This window comes from Acipenser ruthenus, chromosome 11 (genome assembly GCF_902713425.1).
Source record: "Acipenser ruthenus chromosome 11, fAciRut3.2 maternal haplotype, whole genome shotgun sequence".
Lineage (NCBI taxonomy): Eukaryota > Metazoa > Chordata > Actinopteri > Acipenseriformes > Acipenseridae > Acipenser > Acipenser ruthenus.
The window spans coordinates 26,623,916-26,647,496 of record NC_081199.1 but is presented as its reverse complement, the minus strand read 5'-3'; the positions used below and the strand labels follow the sequence as shown (position 1 = coordinate 26,647,496).

The following is a 23,581-nucleotide window of genomic DNA, read 5'->3' as shown; positions in this document are numbered from 1 at the left end:
AGTTCTCTTATTCTCATATATATATATATATATATATACAGTATATATATATACACACACACAAGATAATTATCTATGTTGCACACACAATACCAACATATATTTCTGTGTTTGAAAAATATTTTAAAATGTATAAGCAATGCTATATGAAGTACTTTAGCAGACCACATTTCTGGAGCTTGCTGAGCCAGCACTAAGTGATTCTCAAGGGTATCCAGCAGTGTAATAACAGGGCATCACTGCACTGACTAATCAGTTAATCAATGAATGAATACAGTAGAGTATCAGAATGATTCAGCACCAATATGACCCCCCACCCCCTCTCCAGCAAGAGACAAAGAAGACTCCTATTAAGCCCGCCGCACATAGCCCGACTCAAGCCGTCCCGACTCATCTCATCTCAACTGGCCGTACAGAGTTTGGATGAATCGTATCAGTGTGCGTGCCCTTAAACCAAGATTATGCAGATTTCAGTCGGGATGTCTTCAGATTTGAGGATTGAACATGTTGAATCTTTTTCAGACGCAGTTTCATTCAGATGTAATCAGTCTGTGTGCGGCGGTTGCCATGTCAGGTGTCAACCAAAGGTGAAGCAGGTTTAAGTGACGTAGCTTGTCATGTGACTTATCATACAAGATGGCGGAATATTGACAGCTTTAGTTCCACAGGTAAAAATACATTAGTCTTGAATTGCTCTGAGTGTTGTGAATTACCAGATATACCAGATATGTGCACATTTGAATACCAGATATATGCACATTTGAAGAGTTTTTTTTAGTCGTTTACTAATCAAAGGTAAATTATCAATTTACCTTTTTATTATCAATCTACTGGCAGCCTAAATTTTCTTACTGCGCTAAAACAGAAGTAACCAATGAGTCGATCTCCAATAGGTCACAAATCACAAGCTCCTAGATCCACACGCTGAGAAAAAAATGCCAAAGTCAAATAAAAAAATCAACAGGTTGGATTTTATTTACCACAGGCTAAAGTGTAGTAGACACACTATACAAAAACTCAAACACTGCCTGAAACGTTTGCACGGTGTAAATGGTCAATTAATTAATAGGCTAAGCGCTTCTTTTGGTTGCCTCGCAGCGCTGTCTCCGCCGTCTAATCAGCATACGATGCCATTCATAATATGAGGGTCACTATGTTGGGATAAGTTAATACACAAATGTGTACAGGGCAGTATTAATTACATTTGCATACATAGTAATCACCAGTATCTAGTTGTGGTCAGTAATTCAGTCTTAGCAGTGTGCGACACCCAGTCGGGAAAAACTAAATTGTGACGTCAAACCAAAACTGAGCACAACTGATTGCAGAATCTGTGCATACTCAGATGAGATGAGTCGGGATGGCTTGAGTCGGGCTGTGTGCGGCAGGCTTTACACAGCAGTTTCACCCATTCCAGGTTTTACTATGAGCTTGATTAGCCACAGTGTATAGGTAACAAGCTCAGGTGTGCCTGATTAAACGCATAGTAAAACCAGGAATGGTTCAAACTCCTTTGCAATGGGAGTCTTATTTCCATCCCTGATTCAGCACAAGTTTAAACCCGTCCACCACAGGACTCAGAATTAGGGGTTTCCCACCTCCAAAACAGTTCCCACTCAGTGTCTCTCCTGGAGGCGTCACTTACTGTAGGGCTGTGCGGTGGTGGGGCTGGGAGGCGGGAAGTTCTCTGTGAAGTTGACGTTGCACATGTCCGTGCTGCAGCAGCAGAAGCGATAAGTGCCATTCTGGATCTGAGAAGGGGTGGTTGTCACCACACACTCCTTGTCGTGACAGTCTTGCTGGTCACTGAGGTGAGCCCAGCATCCTGAAAAAAAAGACAGTGGTCTTACTAAAAAATCTGCAAACCCAACTACAGTTTGTCATGCCTTTGCTTGAACTCAAAAAAAGGCACTACGGGTCAGTGGTTTAATGCAGATTTAATCTGGAAATAAAAAAACAGGCAAGCGTAACGTTGGCCTGCAATAGCTGCATACCTGTATGTTTCATAGTCTTGAACTCCAAAAACCTCTACCGGCATATAAAACTACATTCCATTTGATCAACTTTTTTAAATGTTAGAGTGGCAATGAAAATGTTAGATGGAGAAGGAGGAGACAAAAACAGACTGACCCCCATTAACAGGATAGATATAATTATGATTATTTCTTCTTTGACTCAACAACTTATTTGGTTATTTCCTGGCGCATTATAAATAAATAGTTAATAAATTAACTCCTGTTTCTGTTTCTCACCCTGCTTTACAAGGCGAATCTCTCCATCCCTGGTCTTCTCCCACAGGCCATAGCAATTGCTCCCTTTCATACAGTGGATAGTGCCGTTGTCCTTGGAGATGCCGTTCTCACCGGCACGTTGCTCTTCAAACTGGTGGTGCTGGTCATTGAAAGCACACTCTCGCTCCTCGCTCTGGGCCGCTGCGGGAGGGGAAGGAGGAAACGAGTCATTAGGATAACAAACTACTCGGTGCCTCAGACACCCTCAATCAAAAGTATCAGAAACATAACAAAACGAATTATCAGATGATTTAGTTAATGCAGCGATACAGTATCATTAGCTCTGGGAGGTGACAAACAGACATTCATCAGTGTTCTGTCTCCTAGTGAATACTGGCCCATAAGTCTTTTGTACAAAAGCTGTATGCTGGAATTCAAATGGAGGATCTTTGTTGCTCTAACTGCATAAGGGTTAATAGATACAAATATATGTAGGCTATATCCTCCAAAACTGAAAATACTGATGCCTGCCAAAGTCTAGTATTATATGTTGATATATGTTGACTAGCTCTGATTCTTCTATTGTGTGCATGTGTGTATATATATATATATATATATATATATATATATATATATATATATATATATGTGGTAAAGCCCCTTCATGTCAGGAATGGCCAAGGGCTTTATCACCGTTTTTGTGTGTGCGCACACCAATAAACACTCTGAGTATGTATATTTTAGTGCTTTTGCGCACTTTTATTATTTACACAAAACAAACAAACAAACAAAAACCTAACTCCCATTGGAGTACTGACTAAACTGGTTGTTTTGCTACCCCAAACGCAGCCAAAGTATACCACACAGGTATAGTCTGCAGTCCACACAGGACTAATAAACCCAAACCCTCACACAGAATGGTTAACTTCTCACCGTGTTTCTCTTTCCTTTTCCTTTTCCTTCTAGGCCTTAGTCTCACTCTCCCCTATCTACAGGGTTTCCCTGCCCTTTACCTTTCCAATTACCTTTCCATGATGGCTACCTCTTGCAGCCACCCTCACCAAGATGAAGTTGATGTCCCCCAACCCCCAGGTCCTAAAACTTCACAATTAAGGTCAGGAACACCTACTCTACCACAATATACATAATATATATATATATATATATATATATATGTCATTTTGGATATTTTTACAGTAGCCTGCAAATATCTCCCCTCTGAAATAATAAGTATGATGTTATGAGTATGGGGGTCTGAGATTTAAACTCTTCAGGAGGGGTGGGCAACCCTGGTCCTGGAGGGCTGCTGTCCCTCCTGGTTTTTGTTACAGCTGTACCCTAAATTACTTAATTGGAACAATTAAGTGCTTATTAAAAGACTAATTAGTCCAGTTAATTAATTTAGGGTACAGTTGGAACAAAAACCAGGAGGGACAGCAGCCCCCCAGGACCAGGGTTGCCCTCTCGTGCTCTACAGTGACAGTTAGTGAGCCTGGATCCAGTATCATATTTTACCTTTTCATTTTTTATATATATGCAATCCTGCGCTTGATCTCACAATAAGGTTACAAATAGCAACATTGATTTATGAAAGGGAAGAAAGCCAATGCACACAATTCAGCTTTTACAAGGTTACATTTTCCCCATTCAGAATGTACTGTACATCCATTTACGTGCCAGGGCTTGGTGTGCTTATGCAAATCCCTTAAAAACCACTCAGTACGAAAACATGAACGAGACATCAATGCATTTAAGTCAGTTCAGAGGCTTAATACCTTTAGTGCGCACTATACCTGGCCTGCCAAGCCCACAGAAAGGATTACACCTTTTTATAGAATATCTGTACCATAGCAACACTGCAGTTAACAGCCTTGCAGTACAGAAACACAGCAAGAACAAAGCAGGTGTAAAACATCAGCACTTCCTGGTGAAACTGAAAGCATGCTACAAAATGGTAGAAAATGACATGCGTTACAATATACTCGTCTTACATGAGGAACCGGCACTCATGTTGCTTTAACATATATATATATATATATATATATATATATATATATATATATTATAAAAGCATGGAGCCTTTCTTTCTCTTTGTTTGTAACTTTCAAGATACTGTATATTAGGGCTATATAATAATTCAGCAATTAAATGAATTCAAAATTCTTAATTAAAAAGAGTTGCTAGCTAATTACATTTTTTTTTCTTTGAAGCTCAGCTTGCTCCTGGGTAGATGCACAGGGACCTCAAAAAGATATTTACTAAGGAAAAAAATGCTTTATGAATACAATGTAAATTAGTGTGACACATATCATTAGTTGAGGATAACTGTACTTCACTGGAATTCGCACGTATTTACATAAGAATTTCTGCCACTTGCTGTGAAGTGTATGCCAAAATCTGAATGGCAGACTGTACCACGATCCTTCAAGCTTCAGGGCTGCACTGGAAGCCTCTACCATGAAAAGACACAGCATTGTACTTGCACACAACTGAAAACTGCTTAGAACCAAAAGTGGATTTTGCTGCACACTGCTGTGTGATAGAGTACACTTCACCTGGATCTGTTAATTATCAACGCTGCCCGTGGGTGCCATAAATTCGATTTCGGTCAAACTTGGCAGGGGGCTGAGACAAGAAGGAGCACTAGTCAAGGCTTTGAAATTTTTTCTTACTTCTTATTAGCACTATAAACATTATGACTGGTCTCTATTTTCTTATGTTCTCGTCTCGTCGCTTTTAGCGCTTTGCTTTTTCAAAACCGCTTTTTAAAATGGGAAAAGTAAAAAAAAAAACGCTTCAATCAAAGCCTAGTATACTGGGGCAATGCTCACAGAAAATAAATTGAATTCTGTTCATGAAAAGCACTGGACTTTTACTCTGAGTAGCAGAGGTGTGTGCGCTGGGAAGCTGTCGTCAGGTCCCAGCTTTTCAACTGGATCCCCAGATGGTATAGTGTGCAGTTTGATACAGTTTTTAATCACATTCCCTGTATGGGTAATATCATGTTGCACATTCACAGAGAATAAAGCCTCCACATTTACAATGATCCTATTTCTCACACAGCAAAGCACTTCAGAGCACAGCCCTAGTATTGAAATGGATTGTAAATTGAATGAATTGAGAGATTAATGTTTTCCCATTGATGTCCAACTTCCATTATACTGTACTCTTCTCTACATTTGCGACAGCTCTGTGGATTCCATTCCATTTTAAAACTGAGTGAAGGGTAAACTGATTCAAAAGATGATGCTGACTCCAGCACATCTCCCCAGGTTTCATTTTCTAGAATGATTCTGTGACATGGTTGTACATTTTTTGATTCGCTGTCTGTCAGGCTCCAGTAGGAGTTCTCTGCACTAATAATTTACTGCCACACTGAGACATTTTCTGCCAAGTAATATTCTGTCACCACTAAATTATACAGTGACTACTTCCACTGAGATAATAAAGCAACACAGGTAGAAATGAAGAAATGAAAACATTTTTATTCTTGCATTGTTTAATATGGCTCGCATCGCAACAGTCTGTGTCAGATGGAAATAATTCCACATTAAGATTGCAATATTTATTCTTATTTAACAGTATATACAATAACATATATAAGCTAATTTTCACCCAACCCAAAGCAATAATACATTTAATACTCTTAATATCCTCAAACGAATCCTTTCCATATTTTTGATTGGTAAATTACAGAAATACATGTATCGTTTTTTTATATAGAAGAGCGGACTCCACATGGAGTCTTGATGCCCAAAGGGAACTCAGAGAATTGATCAACACTCGAGAAGACTAAATTATATTCAGGTTATTTTTTTAGTATTACCTTAGAAGTGAAATAAATTCAAATGTTGGGGATTAAAGCAGCAGATATGGGGAGCTGGCAAGATTTTTCCAGGGTGTTCATTTTGTATTACCTCAGTGTGCAGTGTTTCCTTAGAAGACAATTCAACTAATAATTAGTTTATTTTTGCAAAGCTCCTGAAAAAGAGTCCATGGTGAGATTATTAGCAATAATAGCTTGAAAACAATAGACTTTCTTTTAAGTGAGACCTCAGTTTATTTCCCTCACCACTTTTCTAATGTGTAGTTATTATTAATTGTTGTTATTTTTGATTCTCCAGGATAAAACCTACAATATAGTGATGAATCTTTTTTACAGCAGTGTCCTGGGAAAATGCTACACATTATAATCAAAACGCATTGTAGTATACAAAACATGGCCTTTATGAGATGCTTTATTCTCTACTGGTAAAACATCATATTATAACATAAGCATGGGTGTGTAGAGTAAAGAAGCCATTTTACCCATGTTAGCTTTGCAAGGAGCTGCTTCTAAAGTGATATTGAATCAGATATATTTGAGATGAGTATCTCTGGGAGTTAGCAGTGAAGCAAGCTGACAGTTTGGATAGCTCCCTTCAATGCATGATTAAAACATCCCATTAGCATTTAGAATATGAGCCAAACTGCACTTACAAATGCAGCATTCAAAACCAAAACACTGTAAAAAACAACCTTCACAATACAAAAAAAAAAAAAAAAAACACTACCAGAATGATAACTACAATTATTTTTTGTCTTCATTTTAACCCAGTTAAAACCCAAAAGACATTTTCTAGTCCTGTATTCACCCTGATATATATGGAAATAATCTGCAAAAAAAGGGGAGAATTAACAATTGCCTAATTAGTAAGTGCACCAGTGATATTCTAACAGTTAATTCAATGAAACAGATGCCCCTTGTTCAAAATGCTCAGCTGCCCCACAGCATCCTCTCTTTAAAGTTATGGGATTGGTATGGTACTGTAGCTTCACCCCATTTGGACACCACTGAATTTAATCAATCAATCTTTATTTAATATAGCGCCCTTTGCAACAAGTTGCCACAGAGCGCTTCACATGGGCAAAACAAGAAAATATACATAGCAGTAAGCATTAGAAGCAGACCATCAAATGAGTAAATACTGTACAATCAAATACATAAGTACAATGAAATAATAAAAACAATAAAACATACAGTAAAAAGACAACAGTAGTAGTCATATGACAGACTATAAAAATAAGTCTTCAGCCAAGTTTTAAAAGCTGCCATAGTTGGTGCCTCCCTGTGACGGAAATATAATGAGTTCTGGTTGTAAATCTCCCTCTCGACCTGTGAGTGTACGAAGTAGTGAAAGGGAAAGGCTTTGGACAGGTTGTCCTGACAGTTCATTCCCTGGGTCGGGAAGTCAATCAGCCCGGAAAAAGACGAGACTCCGGTGCGGGAACGTATTGACCTGGAAGGTAAACGAGGTAGCAGCTGCAGGCAATAGAATCAGCTGCAATCGTTTACCAAGGGGTCATGCATAACCGCATAAAAGGGGCTGAAGAATTGTAAATCTTTTCCATCGCTTTTGGTTTCAAAATAGACCCGGAAGGACCTGTGCACTGTGTATTGAGGGTATCGTGAGTGTTTGTTTGTTTGTTTGTCTATAATTGTTACTTGTGTGTTTATAGATGGCTAACACGTTCCGGAGATGTCGCTAAGAGCCAGCACTGAACCTGGAACAGCACTGCACTATTTGTCACTCTTTAAACTGTATCACCCACCACGAGCACTACAGCACGCACCCAGGACTGGTGACCATGGTTGCATATTGTGGGAGAGATACCTGTGTTTATTGTTTAGGGCTGCAATCCCTGTTACTGTTCTCCGTGTTTTACGCATCGCTGTGTATAACCAGAGTTTATTATTTGGTCACCAGACCTGGATTATAACTAAAATAAAACATTTATTTTTCCATACCGGATTACAAATCTCTGTCCGTTTATTCCTGCACTGCATCACCTCTGCACCTGTACATAATCAGCAACCACTTTGCCACACTCCCTTACAGAGACTGGCAATTCGTTCCATAATTTAGGGGCCCTGTAGCTGAATGCTCTACCACCTGTGTTCTTTTATTAAATGTTTGGAACGGTGAGATACCCGGGCGACCTGGAACATATGGGACCAATACATCACTCAGGTAAGGTGCAGCTAACCCTTAACCCATTCAATTACACCACTGAACTGAAGGGTTGCAGTCTCTACTTCCATAGGGGCAGCAGGCAATTGCTGGAATAACTTTCTCCACGGTCACAGATTAAAACAGTTCATCTTCTTACTTGTCACCAGTGGAAAAAAAAAACAACAAACAAACAAAAACACAAATGCACACTGAGGCACAAAATGATCTGCTCCTATGGCTATAAGGGAACAGGTTTGGTTTTATTTTGCTATTTGTATATATATTTTTTAAAATAAATTGAAGATGATCTTAAAAAACAGTTGTTTCTGTTTTCCACCGAATGCAAGCTACAACATTTCAATAATAAACCTTAAATGACAGAAGTGTGTTAGTACCAGCTGCCAATTGGAGGTATGATCTGTGACTCCAACAATTATAATCCGTTTACATGTGAAGTGTATTATAGCAGTCTAAATTCCTAAACCTATAAATGCTGCTCTATGAGACATGAGAGTTATACGAGTATGGAAAAAAAAATATTGAAGAGGAAAGAGGTTTTCTACAAAAAATTAATTGCAAAGTTATACCATAAACATCAAACTAGCTACATCCTTAAGGTCTGCTGAGCCAAAGATTGTCAGAATGTTCAACAAAAAAAACAGCATGCAAAACCCTCCAGCAACAGTGAGTCCTTCATATTAATCAGCTTCGTAATTTTTAATTTTTTTTTATATTTTACTGTATATGAACAACTTTGTTAGTGATTTTTTGTTTATACTGTATTTCGGTAAAATGTGAAACTGAAATGTTGCTAAAATCAATATTTTTCAAATGGACAGATGTTTAGATAATAAAAAAAAAACATACATTACTATTTTCTTTGGAAAGATATGCATCACTTGCCATACCTGTAAACACAAAAACGAATGCACAGTACGCACACCACACCTGCAGGTAGAACAATAACCTTTGTAACACGCCGACAGACTCATCCAGAAACGGTATTCCCCATATTATGACACTAGCATGTGCTAAACAACTGGACAAGTGGACCTCTTCTTCATACAAGCAAAGCTCTATAAGCATGACAACTGTCTGCCCCGCTATATCCCTGTTATCCGGGCTATGCCTTCCCAGCGGGGGATGATTACTATACCAAATATCACTCCCGTCCATGCTAGCAAACTCCCATCCCCAGATCCATTTAAATGACAAGCTCACCAAATCATATCAATTTCTGTCAGTCCCTTTCAATTTTCCAGACAACATCGAACTAAGGTTGTAAAACTGAAGGTTCAGTCTCCTGGCTCTTTCTCTCAACAGCACCACAGGACCTGTACTTTTATAGAGCAGATGGGCCCTTCAGCCCTGTATTTAAGCCAAGTGGTCTGGACAGGCAGATGATTCCTCCTGTGCCAAAGGCCTAATAACTCATGTCCACAGCGTATGAACTCTGACGACATCCTCATAAAGGGTGCAAGGACCATGTCATATACTGTAGTTGTAGTCTTTACATCAGAAGAACTGTTGCATCTCTGATACTGCAGGTTTCAGCGATCAGCAGCATATCAAATATTGATTTATCGAGAGCTGGAAATAAGACTCCTGTTGCATAACAGTTTCACCCATTACAGGTTTTAGCTTGATTAGCCACAGTGTACAGGTAACAAGCTTGGTGGTGTCTTAATAAACTCATAGTAAAACCAGGAATGGCTCAAACTCTATGCAATGGCTGTCTTATTTGCATCCCTGTTTATAGGTTTATAGAAATCTCAGTATTTTCATAAAAAAATAAACAAATAATGACTTGCAGACGTCTTCCCACAATTCCCCAAGTGTTTTATTTTTAAAAGCATCTGTTCTAGAGCCCTCCAACTGAAGCAGGCATGATTGTATGTAGCTCCAGAGCTTAACTCTCCATCCCGATAATAAGAGATGGGTGGAAATTTCTAAAGGCTATGTGAAGCAATTGTTGTCAGTAATTATTCCATTCCTAGTTGGAATAGATCATTTGTTTACAATGGAGAAGTCTGACAAATTAATGATTTTTAACCCTTATGGTGCCCCCAGGGTCAATTTAATCATTACTGCCTGTGAATTGACTCAGACAATATGCTAGGCTTTCACTGGGTTAGAGGCATATAGTAACCAAACCCAGAAGAAATGCAATGAGAAATGGAATCGAGTGCAGTGGCGGAACCGATCGTCTGTGTTATTGGGGAAAAAGTTAAATTGGATATAAAAATCTATATTGATTTTACTGCAGAAAGCATTGGGCAAACTGTCTGTCTACTTCATTTTCCTACTTCATATATATGGTGCTGAATTGCAAGCAGCTATCGGCAGGCATGTTGAAGGCTCCTGTGATGTATATGATGCAAATCCAATTGACATTCTTTCAGTATTCGGCTCCTGTGAGCAGGCCCTGCTTTCTGCCACCCCTCATTACCTCAGGAGCAGTTGTTTTGAATGGCCTGCAGGCAGGAATATTTTATTTGTGCAGAGCTGAAGGTCCCCGAACAGGCCCTATTGTTACTGCTCAACCCTGTATCTCTCTGTGTGGATCTGGCAGCTCTGTGCACCGACTCCAGTAACTGAAGGGGGTCACAATACATTATTTGTCAGAAATGGCTGACAAGAGTAAAGTATGGTACACATTTTCTAAACAACTAATACTGTATTCTTTAAGAATGATCATTTGCTTCTTTTTGACATGCACTATTATTATTATCTTTAATGCAGTGACAACACTACATTTTACAAATCAGTATATCAGACTACAACTGACTCCCAATTGCCATTCACACTAAGACACTGTATGCAACGGTGAGGACAAGCCCAGCACATGTATTCAGATATCTCTCACTTGTACTGTGAATATACTGGATAAAAAGTAAGGCATTATATACAAATTCAGCAAATGCAGTGAACTTCCTTGTGCAAGTTTGTATTTCAATGCCACTTGTGAAAGTGATTTTGGGGTTGAATTCTGGGAGGCCATGAGTAAACTGGTTCCAGAGCTAAAAGAGCTCATGTCCGACTCTATATATTTCCTGTGGCAACACAGACATTAGGACCACTGTTTAAAATCGAGTCAATTTTTATTGTACAGTACCTAATATTGAGAACTAGAATCTCATTTCAGACTTAGGCCAGGTACACACACAGGCTAAATGCAGTTGAGAGTTCACATTTTGCTCTTAATACGGTTTGTATACACACACCATTCGGTTACAAAGGGCAGCGACAACTGCACTAGTTAATTCTTTTCAGAGCAAGTATCGAGTGCGGTTATTAATTCAGTTTGGTTAGTTAATGCTCACTAACTGTGTGTGTGTATTACAACCGCACTGACACAACCGCAGGTGGTGCTCAGTGGATTTCTGCACAACTAATGATGTCATTGTTTATCAGACATTTCCGTGTGATAAACACGGCTAAAAAAAAGTATATATAGGTGCCTGATAAGCCAAGTTGATTTTGTAATATTGATGAATAGGAAATTCATAACAATGGTAAATAGTGCATACATATAATATACTTTTTATTTAATCAAAGTACAGTTATATAATATTTTGTTGTACGAAAAAAAATATTTTTGGATTTTGCAACTTAAATAAAACAATATGCGACAATTCGTATCCCCAAACGCCACAGTGAAACTCGTTTTCCACCGATACCTCTGTGTTTTGGCACTCCAGGAAATGTCTCAGTAAATGACAAAGACGCATATACGACTCCTTAGACATGCGTACCTTTTTAGTCCAGTGTGACAGAGTGGTTGCCGTGCGCAGGTGTGGTGACGTCACGGACCAGGAACACAAAACCAAAACAAGGAATGGCGGGGCAAAACTGAAGCGCAACGGCGTTCAGCGCGTTTATTAAATAATAACAAAAACTAAAGATTTAAACAAACACAAAACACTAAACAAAAGGGCCAAACAAACAAACACTAAACAATTAGTATGCTGGTTGTGAAACCAGCATACGTAGCAATTGTTTATTTCTCTTTCCACAGACTTATATCTCTCCTCTGACACTCTCTTCCCTGAACGCAGACAGCTGCAGGCTTTTATATTCTGGCCGAGGGCTTAACTAGCTATTAATTAATTATCTTATTACCCCTTGGCCATAGTCTGCACGAGTTTAATAAGGATGCGTGACTGTCAGCTAGTTAAATAATCAGTAGCTGACAGTCACGCATCCCCACAAGGCTTTAAAATCAAATAATAACGGCGGCTTTCTTCCGCGCCACAAACAATAATACAAATAATAGCAATACAGTGCACATACATATAGGGGCGGGACACTCCGCCACATCCAGTCATTTGGAGACCACTCAAGTCATTCCCACCAGCCTTCTAGTCGGAAGATCGCTCAAATGTTTAATTCTACTGTCATGGTACTGCAGATCGTCATCACTGTATTTAGCAGTGCTAGACGAGCTCTCGATCGATTTACGTACAGTACTTTCTTCCTTTGTCACAGAAAACCTTACTATCGGCATGTAATGATGGACCGAGTTCAGTTGTTTGTTTAAACAGGGAGTGCACTCACTTCAGTAATGAACGGTGTGTGTGTACAACTAACAACCATGAGTGCCGTTTGTAAATACGGTTGACGAGCCAACTGCAGTGTGTGTGTACATAGCCTAAGAAATCTGAGTTGTACAGTAAAATAACTTGGTTACTGATCATCCTCAGAATAAATATGACACTGCACTGTAACTACTGTACAGTCTCTCCTTCAGCCCCATGGTACACGAGGGACCGCAGCGCAGTTGCTGATGTTAATTTGCAAAGCCCTGACTCCCAAGTAACCTGGTCACTCAGCGAGGAACAAAACGAGCCACAAGCCAGACAAGAGCTACAGGGCGTATCAGAGGCTCCTGCGAGCATGATAAAAACATCCCCCGCAAAATAACAAATAAATCAGATTTTTAATGTTTGCTGTAATTTTGCAAAACACATTACCAAGACCCCTTAGGAGTGGTAAGTAAACAAATGTAGTATATTTATATTGGCAGCCAGTTTAAGTCAGAACACAGTGTAACCAACACACTGTACGAGTGCATGTCCCCGAAGAGCCTTGAGATGATAAGCTCCTCCCACCACCCCCACCAGCAACTCGACTGTAGTGTTCCCATATCAAAAGCCTTCACGCGGAAGTCTGTTGATCATCCTCTGGTTATGTTACAACACAATTTTTTTTTTTTTTAAATGACGATTGTTCTAGGAAAAGGTTATGAGGTGCTGCCAAGAACTGGAAGTGCTGTTCTATTTGAGGATCGCTACTGTGCCTTAATTGGAACTACAGAGACACTGCTAGTTAACAGATCTCGTATTTACAGGCCTTATCTTTGACCTCATTTATAGATTATCTTCCATTAACCCAAGTTCACGGACCACAGAAAGCCTCAGCTATTGCTGTGATTTAACCAGTAATCAAGGACTGCAGAACTGTTGCTGGAGGGACTGACTGATTTCAGTTTGGCTGGTATGTACAACATGGTTAGAAAGTCACATCGAGAAACTATGCACCTGCATAGTAGTGAAGCTTTGTGAGGGGAACTTTTTCAAGGGATTGAACCACTTTACAGATTGGATAACTCAAGGAGCACCAGTTGTTTCTGATATAACTGAAAAGACACAGTTTATATATACCACCAAAAAATATGATATAATTTTATTGTTTTATTTTTGTTTGTTTTTAGGGTTCGAAATGAAAATGATAGTGTCTGTCTGTCTCCATACAGTGAACATGATGACTTTGCCTTAAATTTTCAACAACCTTCTCCTAAAGACCGTTCAGATTGCATTTGTGCATAATCTGATAAACTGTTTTAGTGTTTTTCAGGAATCAGGAAGCCCAGACAATGGCCAATCAGTAAGCATTATCTGAACAGCAGTGAAAGTGATTTCGGTGAAATAAAGTAAAAAAGTTTTTGCGATATTCAGCTGCGAGAAAATACCAATCATATTTTAACATGTTCACCTGGCTTCACAGACTCTGATAAGCACTAATCTTGGATGACCTGTGAAACCAGCCGTTAGTATTTTAATTTTAATTTGCAATTTCAATTTAAGTCACTGCATGTTTTTTTTCAAATTAAAACATTATTAAAGCCAATTTAACGATTTTCAGGCAGATGGAATATGGTCAGGCCACCCCCCAGGCAACCAGCACCTGCTATAATAAGCGCATCTTGGTGTACGGTGCAGGAGGTGGGGTCCTGCCGTTATGGCTTGAAGCGTGTGTCTCCTGTGGTGTAGCACACCTGCCTGTCTATCTAGCCCTGCACCCCTACAGTGGGTTCCATCAGGTCTCAGCAGTACTTTCAGCCTCAGTGGGTTTCTTCTCTTCTCTGCAGCTGGAGGTGTGACACTGACCTGCCTAGTCTGGCCCTGATGGCAATCTGTAGGATTAAAACACTACAGATGGGTGGCGAGCACGCTTCAGGTTTATAACCTCTTTGAGACTTAAGCCACATTCACTATGTTTTTTCTCAATTAAAACAAATTTAATTAACTTAAGGACATACCTTTTTTGTTTTTTACATAAACACGGTTCAGCTTTACCTTTAATTCAGGTTATTCAGTTTATTCAGTTATAGAGAAAACCTGCAGCGCAGATTCAAGCTCTTTTTATTGATCTGAAGTTCCGCTGGAGGACTGCCAAACCCAGGGTTGCTGCTGTTTACCTCGTATCTGCAATGCGATTTTCTCAGAAAACCAAATACTGGAAGCCCCCCTCAGCAAACTGAGATGAATGTAATTCTGTGGGTCTGAATTTCATTGAAAATGATCCATCTATGTTTATTAGGCATGAAGCAATTTAAAGTACTGTAGATGTACATTATATGGGACAATCAGCTGTGAATGGGTTTGCTAGAATGAGCTTTGTTGGAAAAGTGGCTTTAATTGGTACAGAAATGGCTTGCTCTCACTATTAATGGTTTAACAAGGTGTTTCAAGCATTTCTGCATTAAAAACAGACATAGGTCTGACTAATGCCCTCTATTAGAGAATCTTCGCCTCTGATCCCCTGGTGTACCATTAACTCAGATTTTCTTCAAATTAGAAGGCCAGGGGGCTCTCAAGGCTGCTTGTCTCCTATGTACCTGTTATATAAGAAACGCTTTGGGAATTTTTTGTACAAAGCACATCTTTGAAAAAAAACAAAAAACCTGGCTTTAAGAATGGGCTCTACTGTATTTCCTCTGTCAGTAGTTTTCAAATTTCAGTGGAAGCAATATTAACCCATACAGTACTTAAATGAGATTGTATATCCTAAACGCTTTGTTTAGACTGGGTTTCCACCCGAGCCCTTCCCCCATCCTCCAAACCCCAGACAACTGAGCTAATTGAAAATTGAGGCTATTTGTAACAATGGATGGGAAGGGAAACTTTATCTCAAAGGAAGCAGGCAGGAAAATGCCTGGAATTTCAAGGCAGGAATACTTGGGCTTCCTGAATCGTCTCCAATACTGTCTGTGTTGATTTTCCTGGGGAGGGGGGGCGGGGGGGGGGGGGTTGGTAAAGATGGAACTGAATATTTCATGATGTCTTTTCATCCAGCTAACAATCTCTCCCCATTAAATGATTACAAATCAGCAACTGTTTAGAAACCTGATAGATATCGATCGCAATGAGGTGCAATGTTAAGTAGTTCTGTTGTCTGGAGGTTTCAGTGTAAACAGCGGGGGGCCTATCCCCTGATCTTAAGGAAAAGCCATGACAACACTACTAAACCGAGCCGCTGAGATACACAGGCAGCAACCTATTGGAAACAGTTTTTCATGTTGTAACCAAGTTATATCAGAATTTACATAAAGATGTAAATAAAGACTGGTGGCCAGGCCCCTCACTATCATCACAATTGGATTCTCAGTGCTCTGGATATTGGTAAAACTTTACTGTGTGATATATGTACATACAGAGAACCTACCAGGCTCATCCACTACAGCTATATCTGCGTTGCTGGGTATATGCTTGCCCATAGTGGGAAGTAAAAAAATAAATAAATACATAAATAAATAAATATATACATACATACATACTAGGCTTGTAACGACAACGATAATATATATATATATAGTACAGTAAAGTACAAAAGCATTAGCAAGTGTATAATATAACATCCACTGAGGTTAATGGGTCAGTGGTTTTGTTAGTTTACCAGAAAGTCCAGCAGCTAATATATACAATAGCAGCAGAATTAGATATACAGCAAAACAAAAACAATGTTTATGTCCGTAGATTCCTTCTACAGACCAGTAGTAGCATTGCATTCAATAGAACAAAACAATGTAGTTTAACAAAAAAAAGGGAATAACTTATGTCTTTACTTCTTTTTGGGTTTTCTTTTGTAGCGAGAGAAACAAACACTATGGACTTAAACCGTTCTTGCCGGCTGCAGACATCCACGTTTGAATTTCCTTCAGCCTCCCACATTGTACACGTTTACCTTTACCCAACCTCCAAATGAAAAAGGAACGTTTCTAAAATGTAAAGAGAGGCATACTGTGCACATTTGACACAGGACAGGTTTTAAAATTCGCCCTAAAACTGCAATAAATGAGTACATAAATTGAGCCTGATTCATTCATTTTATCCTGCAGATGCCTCTGACGTAGTAGGACTAGGGACGAATCTTTCCCAGGAGGTCGAGGGCGTGGGGCATTTGGTATTGTACATTACTAGTAGGAAGCTGCTTGCGTGAGAGACTCAGAGACCAGGTTGCTGTAATCAAGAAATAACAAAATTAACCAAAAGCAAACTTCTATGTGCCTCTCTTCCTGTGTGTGTGGGCAGTCTTCTGTAAAATGTCCCATACATGCTGCTGCATGTCAGCAGGAACAGGCCAATGGGGTGTCTTGTCAGTGTCCCATAAACTGGGGAATTTAAACAAAACTTTTAAACCTAATAAAGTGTAGTGTTGCAATCATTTATGAAGATAATACACACAGAATTCATGGAAACTTGGGCAACTTTTCAAAAGGAATAAATACCATATGTAATTTTATTTGAAAAAAAAAATGTATATGGCAATATAAGTTTATTTGTTCATTCAGATTGCCATGATGTATGTTGTTTTATACTTCTAAAATGTTAAAATTTACTGTTGTGATAAGCTGTGATGTTGCGTGGGCATTGCCTGTGTACATTACAGAATCTCTTCTGTCAATAGCAGGCAATGCGGTAGCTGGACACTCCAGGAATCAGTGCAACAGTACCTAGAAAGTTATCATCAATCATGTAAATGAAAAGTAGTAGACACTACAGTATGAGACTGGAATATGATTTTCCATATTCACTACTGCACTTTTTATAGAGAATGCAGAATGTAAAGCAATTGTGTTCTGCTATGGGCAGAAGGACAGTAGCGCTGTGCCACGCACCAAATACAGTGCTCTTGTTTGCTAGCTGTTAACCTATATAAAACGGTTGCGTATATTTTAGTACTGCTATGATTTAAAGTTATGGATGTCTTATAATACGGCTGATAATTTCAATTTTGTATTTAACTTTGAATCTTTGAATAGCATTCTGTTCCATCTAGTGTATGCACATTACTAGGAGAATACACAGTCAAAAATAGAATTATTTAAGCAGTACCAAAATAAAACTAAAATTCAGCACTATTGAGTGTTTAACCATTATGGTTGTATTATATAAGCAGGAACAAAACCTATGGCGGTATAGTAGCTTTTAGTTGTTGAAGGGCAACCAAAAATGCAAAATACAATTTATTTAGTAGAAAGGTAGTCTATTTCGCAATTCCAATTTGATTAGTCTATAGGTGAAAAGAGAAAAAACCTTTACGGTTGTTATAAAACTGATGCCATTCTGGCTTAAATATACAGCCAATAGTGAGTGCTAAACTATACGGAAGCCAAAATGGTGTACACAGGCATACAGTTTCATGACCATCCCAGATTTATAAACTGTGAAAACATGATGGTCCCAAGTCAGTAATGGAAATACTGCATACGAGTGCAGAAAGACATACTGGAACTAAAGAGGGACAAAGTGCAGAGCTGGTTAGGGTAGGAATTGTTATGTTTGTGTAACTGTGTAGATCCGATGCAATTAAACTCTGTAATCACCCACATCACCCAGACACACATAGGTTCAATTATTGTGTGCTCTAATGAGGTCACACACACACATGCTGTAAAAAGCCTTTCATTACAGACTCAGATGTGTGGATTAAAAAGAAATTAAGCCTTGCCTACAGAATCTGTGAAGAATTCAAGCAACAGAGTAATAAAGCGTGGCCTTGAATGAAACATCCAATTAGCTTGCCAAACTGCTACTGACTTTTGTTTTTACTCGCCAAAAACTTACTGTGTCTTTTAAAAACACAACAGTGACATTTAGTTGTCATTTCTCCTACTGACAGCACACAGAACACACACAAATACACCCCTTTTAAAATTAAACAGTTGGTTACAAAATAGGACCTGATGACATTTATAGCATGCTTAAAAACATAAAAAAAAAAAAAAAGACTGGGATGGTTTCATGAATATCAAACAAAAGCAGTTGAAAAAAACACTATTTGATTAAATAACTCAAGACTTCAAGCTTTGTGTTGGACACAATACAATAAAGTTTTTGTTGCAGGAGGCACTATTTAAAAAGTATGTTTACTGGGAGATGAGTGCAGCAAATAGAAAAATGTTGATTGTTAAATTTCCTTCAGATTCTTTATGGAAGTTGCCTGCTTCATGAAGAACACAGTAGCACAACCTTGATTTAAAAAAAGGTTATCTAAAAAACATGTGAAGCTGGAATCTACCCTATAGGCCATGAAGCGAAAAGCAGGTTCTGGGTTAAGCATCTGTGCAAAACACTACATCAGATGCACAGGACCAAGGAAACTAAAGATGCAGAACTGCAAAGCTGCAGACATTAGAGTACACCAACTGTTCTTATTTCATGTAAATATCACTTGCCTGTAATACACTTGATAACTTGGATTGTAGTGGCAGATTTACTCAAATGTCTAAATAAATCAAGTCATGTTACATTTTTATAAAGCTGACAAAACTTGAATACACATCCTTCGTGTTTAAAGTTTCAATCAAACCTATATGTGGGTCAGGGATAGTCATCATTTTTATAAGCTGCATGCATAGACTGTGTCGAGTCTTGATATAACTACCTTCCCCCTAATTCTGTTCAAATTTGAAGACGGCAGGAATGATGTACTGTACCATTATTCTTGCACTTTCGATATCTACACTAGATTACATTTCAACAACATTGCTAGGGGTCTGGAGAACTACTGGCTCCAGCTTTGACTGGAAGTTCTCTCTTTCTTCAGCCCCTCTCCTTCTGCAAAGTGGGGTTTTCAAAATGCATACTGTGTACACATAGCAGCTCCTGTATTTGATTGTTTCATTTGGACTCCAATTGAATTGTACAGTAGCCTTGTTAATATAAAATATCACAACTTGCTGTACTGTTGCTGCTTAGTGTTCTACGCATTGTTGCCATTTATATGTTTGTTTCATTTTTTTTTTTTTTAACGCAACTGGAATTGTTGTGTTAACTTCACTGCCTACCCTTTGCCCTCTGAATGTTACATTATTCTTCCCTCAAAATAGGCGTACCTCTCATGGCTGCAAAGGGCTTTGATTATGACCCTAAGATGGGAAACCAGAGATTTACACTATGAGGTATAGCTTTGGTAGCAAAAACAAGTAAGAAGTGAGAATGCAGTCAGTCACAGGGTGTTTTCCGCATCGCTTTCACATAATAGATACTAAATAAAAATAAGGAGCTTGAAGAGTAAAGATAGACCAGCACAGCATAAATCAAATGGGAGCATCATTTCAGAATCATTTTGATGCTCTGCAGGATATATACTGACTGAGAGAGGCAGAAAAAAATAGAAAATGGATCACTATTTTAGATTAATTTAACAGCCCTCTAAAAGCCAAGCCGAATCCCTACCCAAGACTACTGTATATAACATGAGAGCGGCTTCAACAGTGCAACTGAGTTAAGTTCTGCAGGGTCCTCAAGATAATGATAGAGCTCAATATTCCACAGACACTGGAGATATTTATATATAAACAAGGCCTATGTTACCATTAGTATGGGGATTTTACTTCTCTCATATGAAAAAACACACAAATTACAAAACATAGAAAGAACTTTTTGAAGTGGTGCAAGGAAATAACGTGTACCTTTTTACACATGTAATGTGAGATTCTGCATGTTGTATATGGATTGTGCATTATACATGAGGTGCTGCAGTAAATGTAAATAACTTGAGTTATATAGTAATCTGTACAGTGAACTGTACGGTAGTAAGGTAGTGTAATGCAGGGTAACCCAAGGCTGCTTAGAAACATGCACTATACTCAGGGCTGGCCTTAGGCAGTGCGGGGCCCTAGCTGGTGATGTTTAAGTGTGGGGTCCAGAATATCAAATGAATGCTACAGTAGCAGCCGTATCTTAAAGTTAATATATAGGTGCATCATGTAATCATATGGACCTATACCAATGTTAAGATACGGTAAAATAATATTAATAATATTAAAATGTTAATGAATATGTGTTTCAGTTTGTCTGTTAAATGTTAAGTTTTTATAGAATTCACAACTTCAAAGCGTATCACAACTATCACGTATTAACTTTTTCTAAAATGATCATGCCCCAGTACGCCTATTGAGAAATACTGTAATGCCCGACTAAGTGGGTTTTCACAGGTCGGCGGCAACTGTAACTAGGCAGAAATAAATAATACTAACAAAAAAAATCCCTCTTTGACACTTGACAATGTGCAGTGGCACTTTTGGATTTATTTCTTAGCAGACGCCCCATAAATATCTAATCACACCCATATTTGTAATATTTTGTAAAAATGAACTTCTGCCACACCTCTCTCATCCATGGCAAGACTCATAATATATATATATATTTTTCCTGTAATATATATATTTTTTTCTTAGAAGAAACATTATTCGTAAACAAACACGTACTTAAAAAGAGGATTTTTGTTTTTTTTAATTTAGATTAGATTTACATTAGTTGCAACAACTGATTTGGTTTTAACAATTCTGTGATTATATGCATGTAACCAAAACAAGAGAACACAAAAAATTATTTTACAATGTAGTTACCTGTTAAGTCTACTAATTGCCCACATACCTTTTTGACTTGCTGAACAAAGATTTAATTAATAACTGTAAAAGTGCACTGCGACATGTCTGCTATCACTTTCCCACACAAACCTTCTCTCCTGTGTATGTGGATGAGTGTGGGTGGGTCATGTGAGAAGTCCAAACCCAAAGAGAAACTATCATCTATGGTTGCTAAAGAATAACAAAAAATTAAACATGTCTACTGGCACCAGAATTTAATGTTGGTGGTTATATATAAGGTACCCTTGCACTAGAATCTAGCACCATATCCTCAAATTTGCACCTCTGAGCGTTTTGCGCGCACGTAATGAACACATTAAATCTCACGGCAGTCCTGTTGAGCTCGAGGCCCCTAAAGGGTGGCGGCCCTGGGCGGCCGCCTCGCTCGCCTTGCATCGACTGTACTGTATTCCATAAATTAAGGAAGCTACAGTAGAAGAAGGAAAGGGTTCCTTTGTTGGCAGTACACTATAATTGGCCTGTCATTCACATTACTGCCAGACTTTCACAGAGGACCATAAAAGTAGGTGCCTAATTGGTAGGTGCCTCCCTTTCCAACACTGCATACATTATTGATGGTTCACGAGGAACAGCCTCAAAAGTGACAATACAGGCCATTGTGGAGACTTTGACGGCAATTTCCACGGAATTTGACACGGTACCCTTTGAGGAATCGTCAATGCCTCTAGATCAAGACGCAAGAGGGGGCACAGCTAGATTGCCAGGAATAGTACTGTTTTAATGCGCAAAAGCAAGATACAAAGGTTCTGCATGGTGTTTGAGTGCCACTGTACCCATTTTCCTATAGTTTTCCAGCAGTGAAACAGTCATTCATCACCCTCCACCCCCTTTGCTCGGTTCCCAGGGAAAGCAGCCTGTCTGGCATAGTTCCAAACTCCTCTTAATGAGCTTCTGGCAACTCCCCTGCACTGCAGACGCCACTGGGGCACAAACAAGCCCAGCCTCGCAGACAGGAACTGCAGGCTCACAGACTATCAACCATGGCCTTTTTATTAAAACTTCTTCAAGATGCGACAAAGAAACAACTATGAGTGTTTGTGGGGTGAGGTTTGAAACTCTTATTGAAAACAAGCATTTAGTATGAGTGCTTAGAAAAGGATAACGCTTTCCTTTAATGTATCCCTCTCTAAACATTGTAAAAATTGATGACACATATGGCTATCCTATCTTACAGCACTTTACTCAAATGTGAGAAAAGAGTATGTCTCTAACCAGCTCTCAGCTCAGACACTTATTCAATAGAAATATGTCTGTTCTAATTTGTATGGTTTGCAGAGATGCCCAATAATACAAAAGCCATATTGCACCAGGGCAATGAAAGGACGAGTGCAGCATTGCCCCACATGCCATGCCCTTAAAAGCATCAGGGTTTGTGATTCAAAACAAATTGTCTCTCCAGCAGTATCAGAATGTGGTAAGTACATTTGCGTCAATGTACCCATTCATTTAACTACAAACAAAAACAAGAAAAACAAAACAGCAGCTGCTACTGAATAGATATATTTTAAGAGTCAAGGCTGAGATTATTTCTTTGGGGGGGGGGGGGGGGGGGAAGGATCACAATAGACCCATATTTTATTATACCTTCTGGCAAAGCTAGCTAAGAAACAGTTCATAATTAGTCGTGTGTCTGAAAACAGTGATAAGAAGAGGTGTGGAAATGTAAGCTTGAAGTTAACAAGCTGGTTAGCAGTGCACCGCAGTCTGTGTGGAGACCATAAGTGGAAAATATTTCACCTTTTGTCATAGCAAGTTAATTAAATAAACCAGGCTTTTTAATGCTCTAATACCTCATTAAAATGCAACAGTCTCCCAAGTCTATCACTTTGCTTTATTTTCGCTTTTCCGTGGGTGTGGCACATACAGTATATCCTATCACAACTCTATTCTGTTGGACGATAAGCGTTTGATAAAATCCTCTCCCTGTTCATTTCCAGCTCTGCCACAGACTCATACAGTACTTACAGCTCAGAAAGTGAGCAGGAACAAAGACAGCCAAATGTTTATCCTCCAAATTTCTGGAGAAATGGTGAAAAGGAAAAGACTGAAAAGAACCTGTTCTCTGTAGGTGCAGACGGATCAAGAACAATACCGAGTTCAGCTTCTGAAGGTTGAATGTTTTTAAAACTGCAATTACTCATTGTCTGGCTCATAATTTTCTGCCGTTTATATAACAT

General features: G+C 38.9%; 1 protein-coding gene across 2 annotated transcripts in view; it reads right to left on the bottom strand.

The window, feature by feature from the left end:
- LOC117426670 (bone morphogenetic protein receptor type-2-like) overlaps positions 1 to 23,581 on the bottom strand; it is a 93,783-nt gene that overhangs the window by 47,230 nt on the left and 22,972 nt on the right. For both annotated transcript variants that reach the window (XM_034044544.3, XM_034044545.3), the window contains exons 2-3: positions 2,253 to 2,432; positions 1,646 to 1,825 (exon numbers count right to left, since the gene is read on the bottom strand). In XM_034044544.3, the coding sequence (XP_033900435.1) occupies positions 1,646 to 1,825; positions 2,253 to 2,432 (360 nt within the window). The remainder of the gene's footprint in view (positions 1 to 1,645; positions 1,826 to 2,252; positions 2,433 to 23,581) is intronic.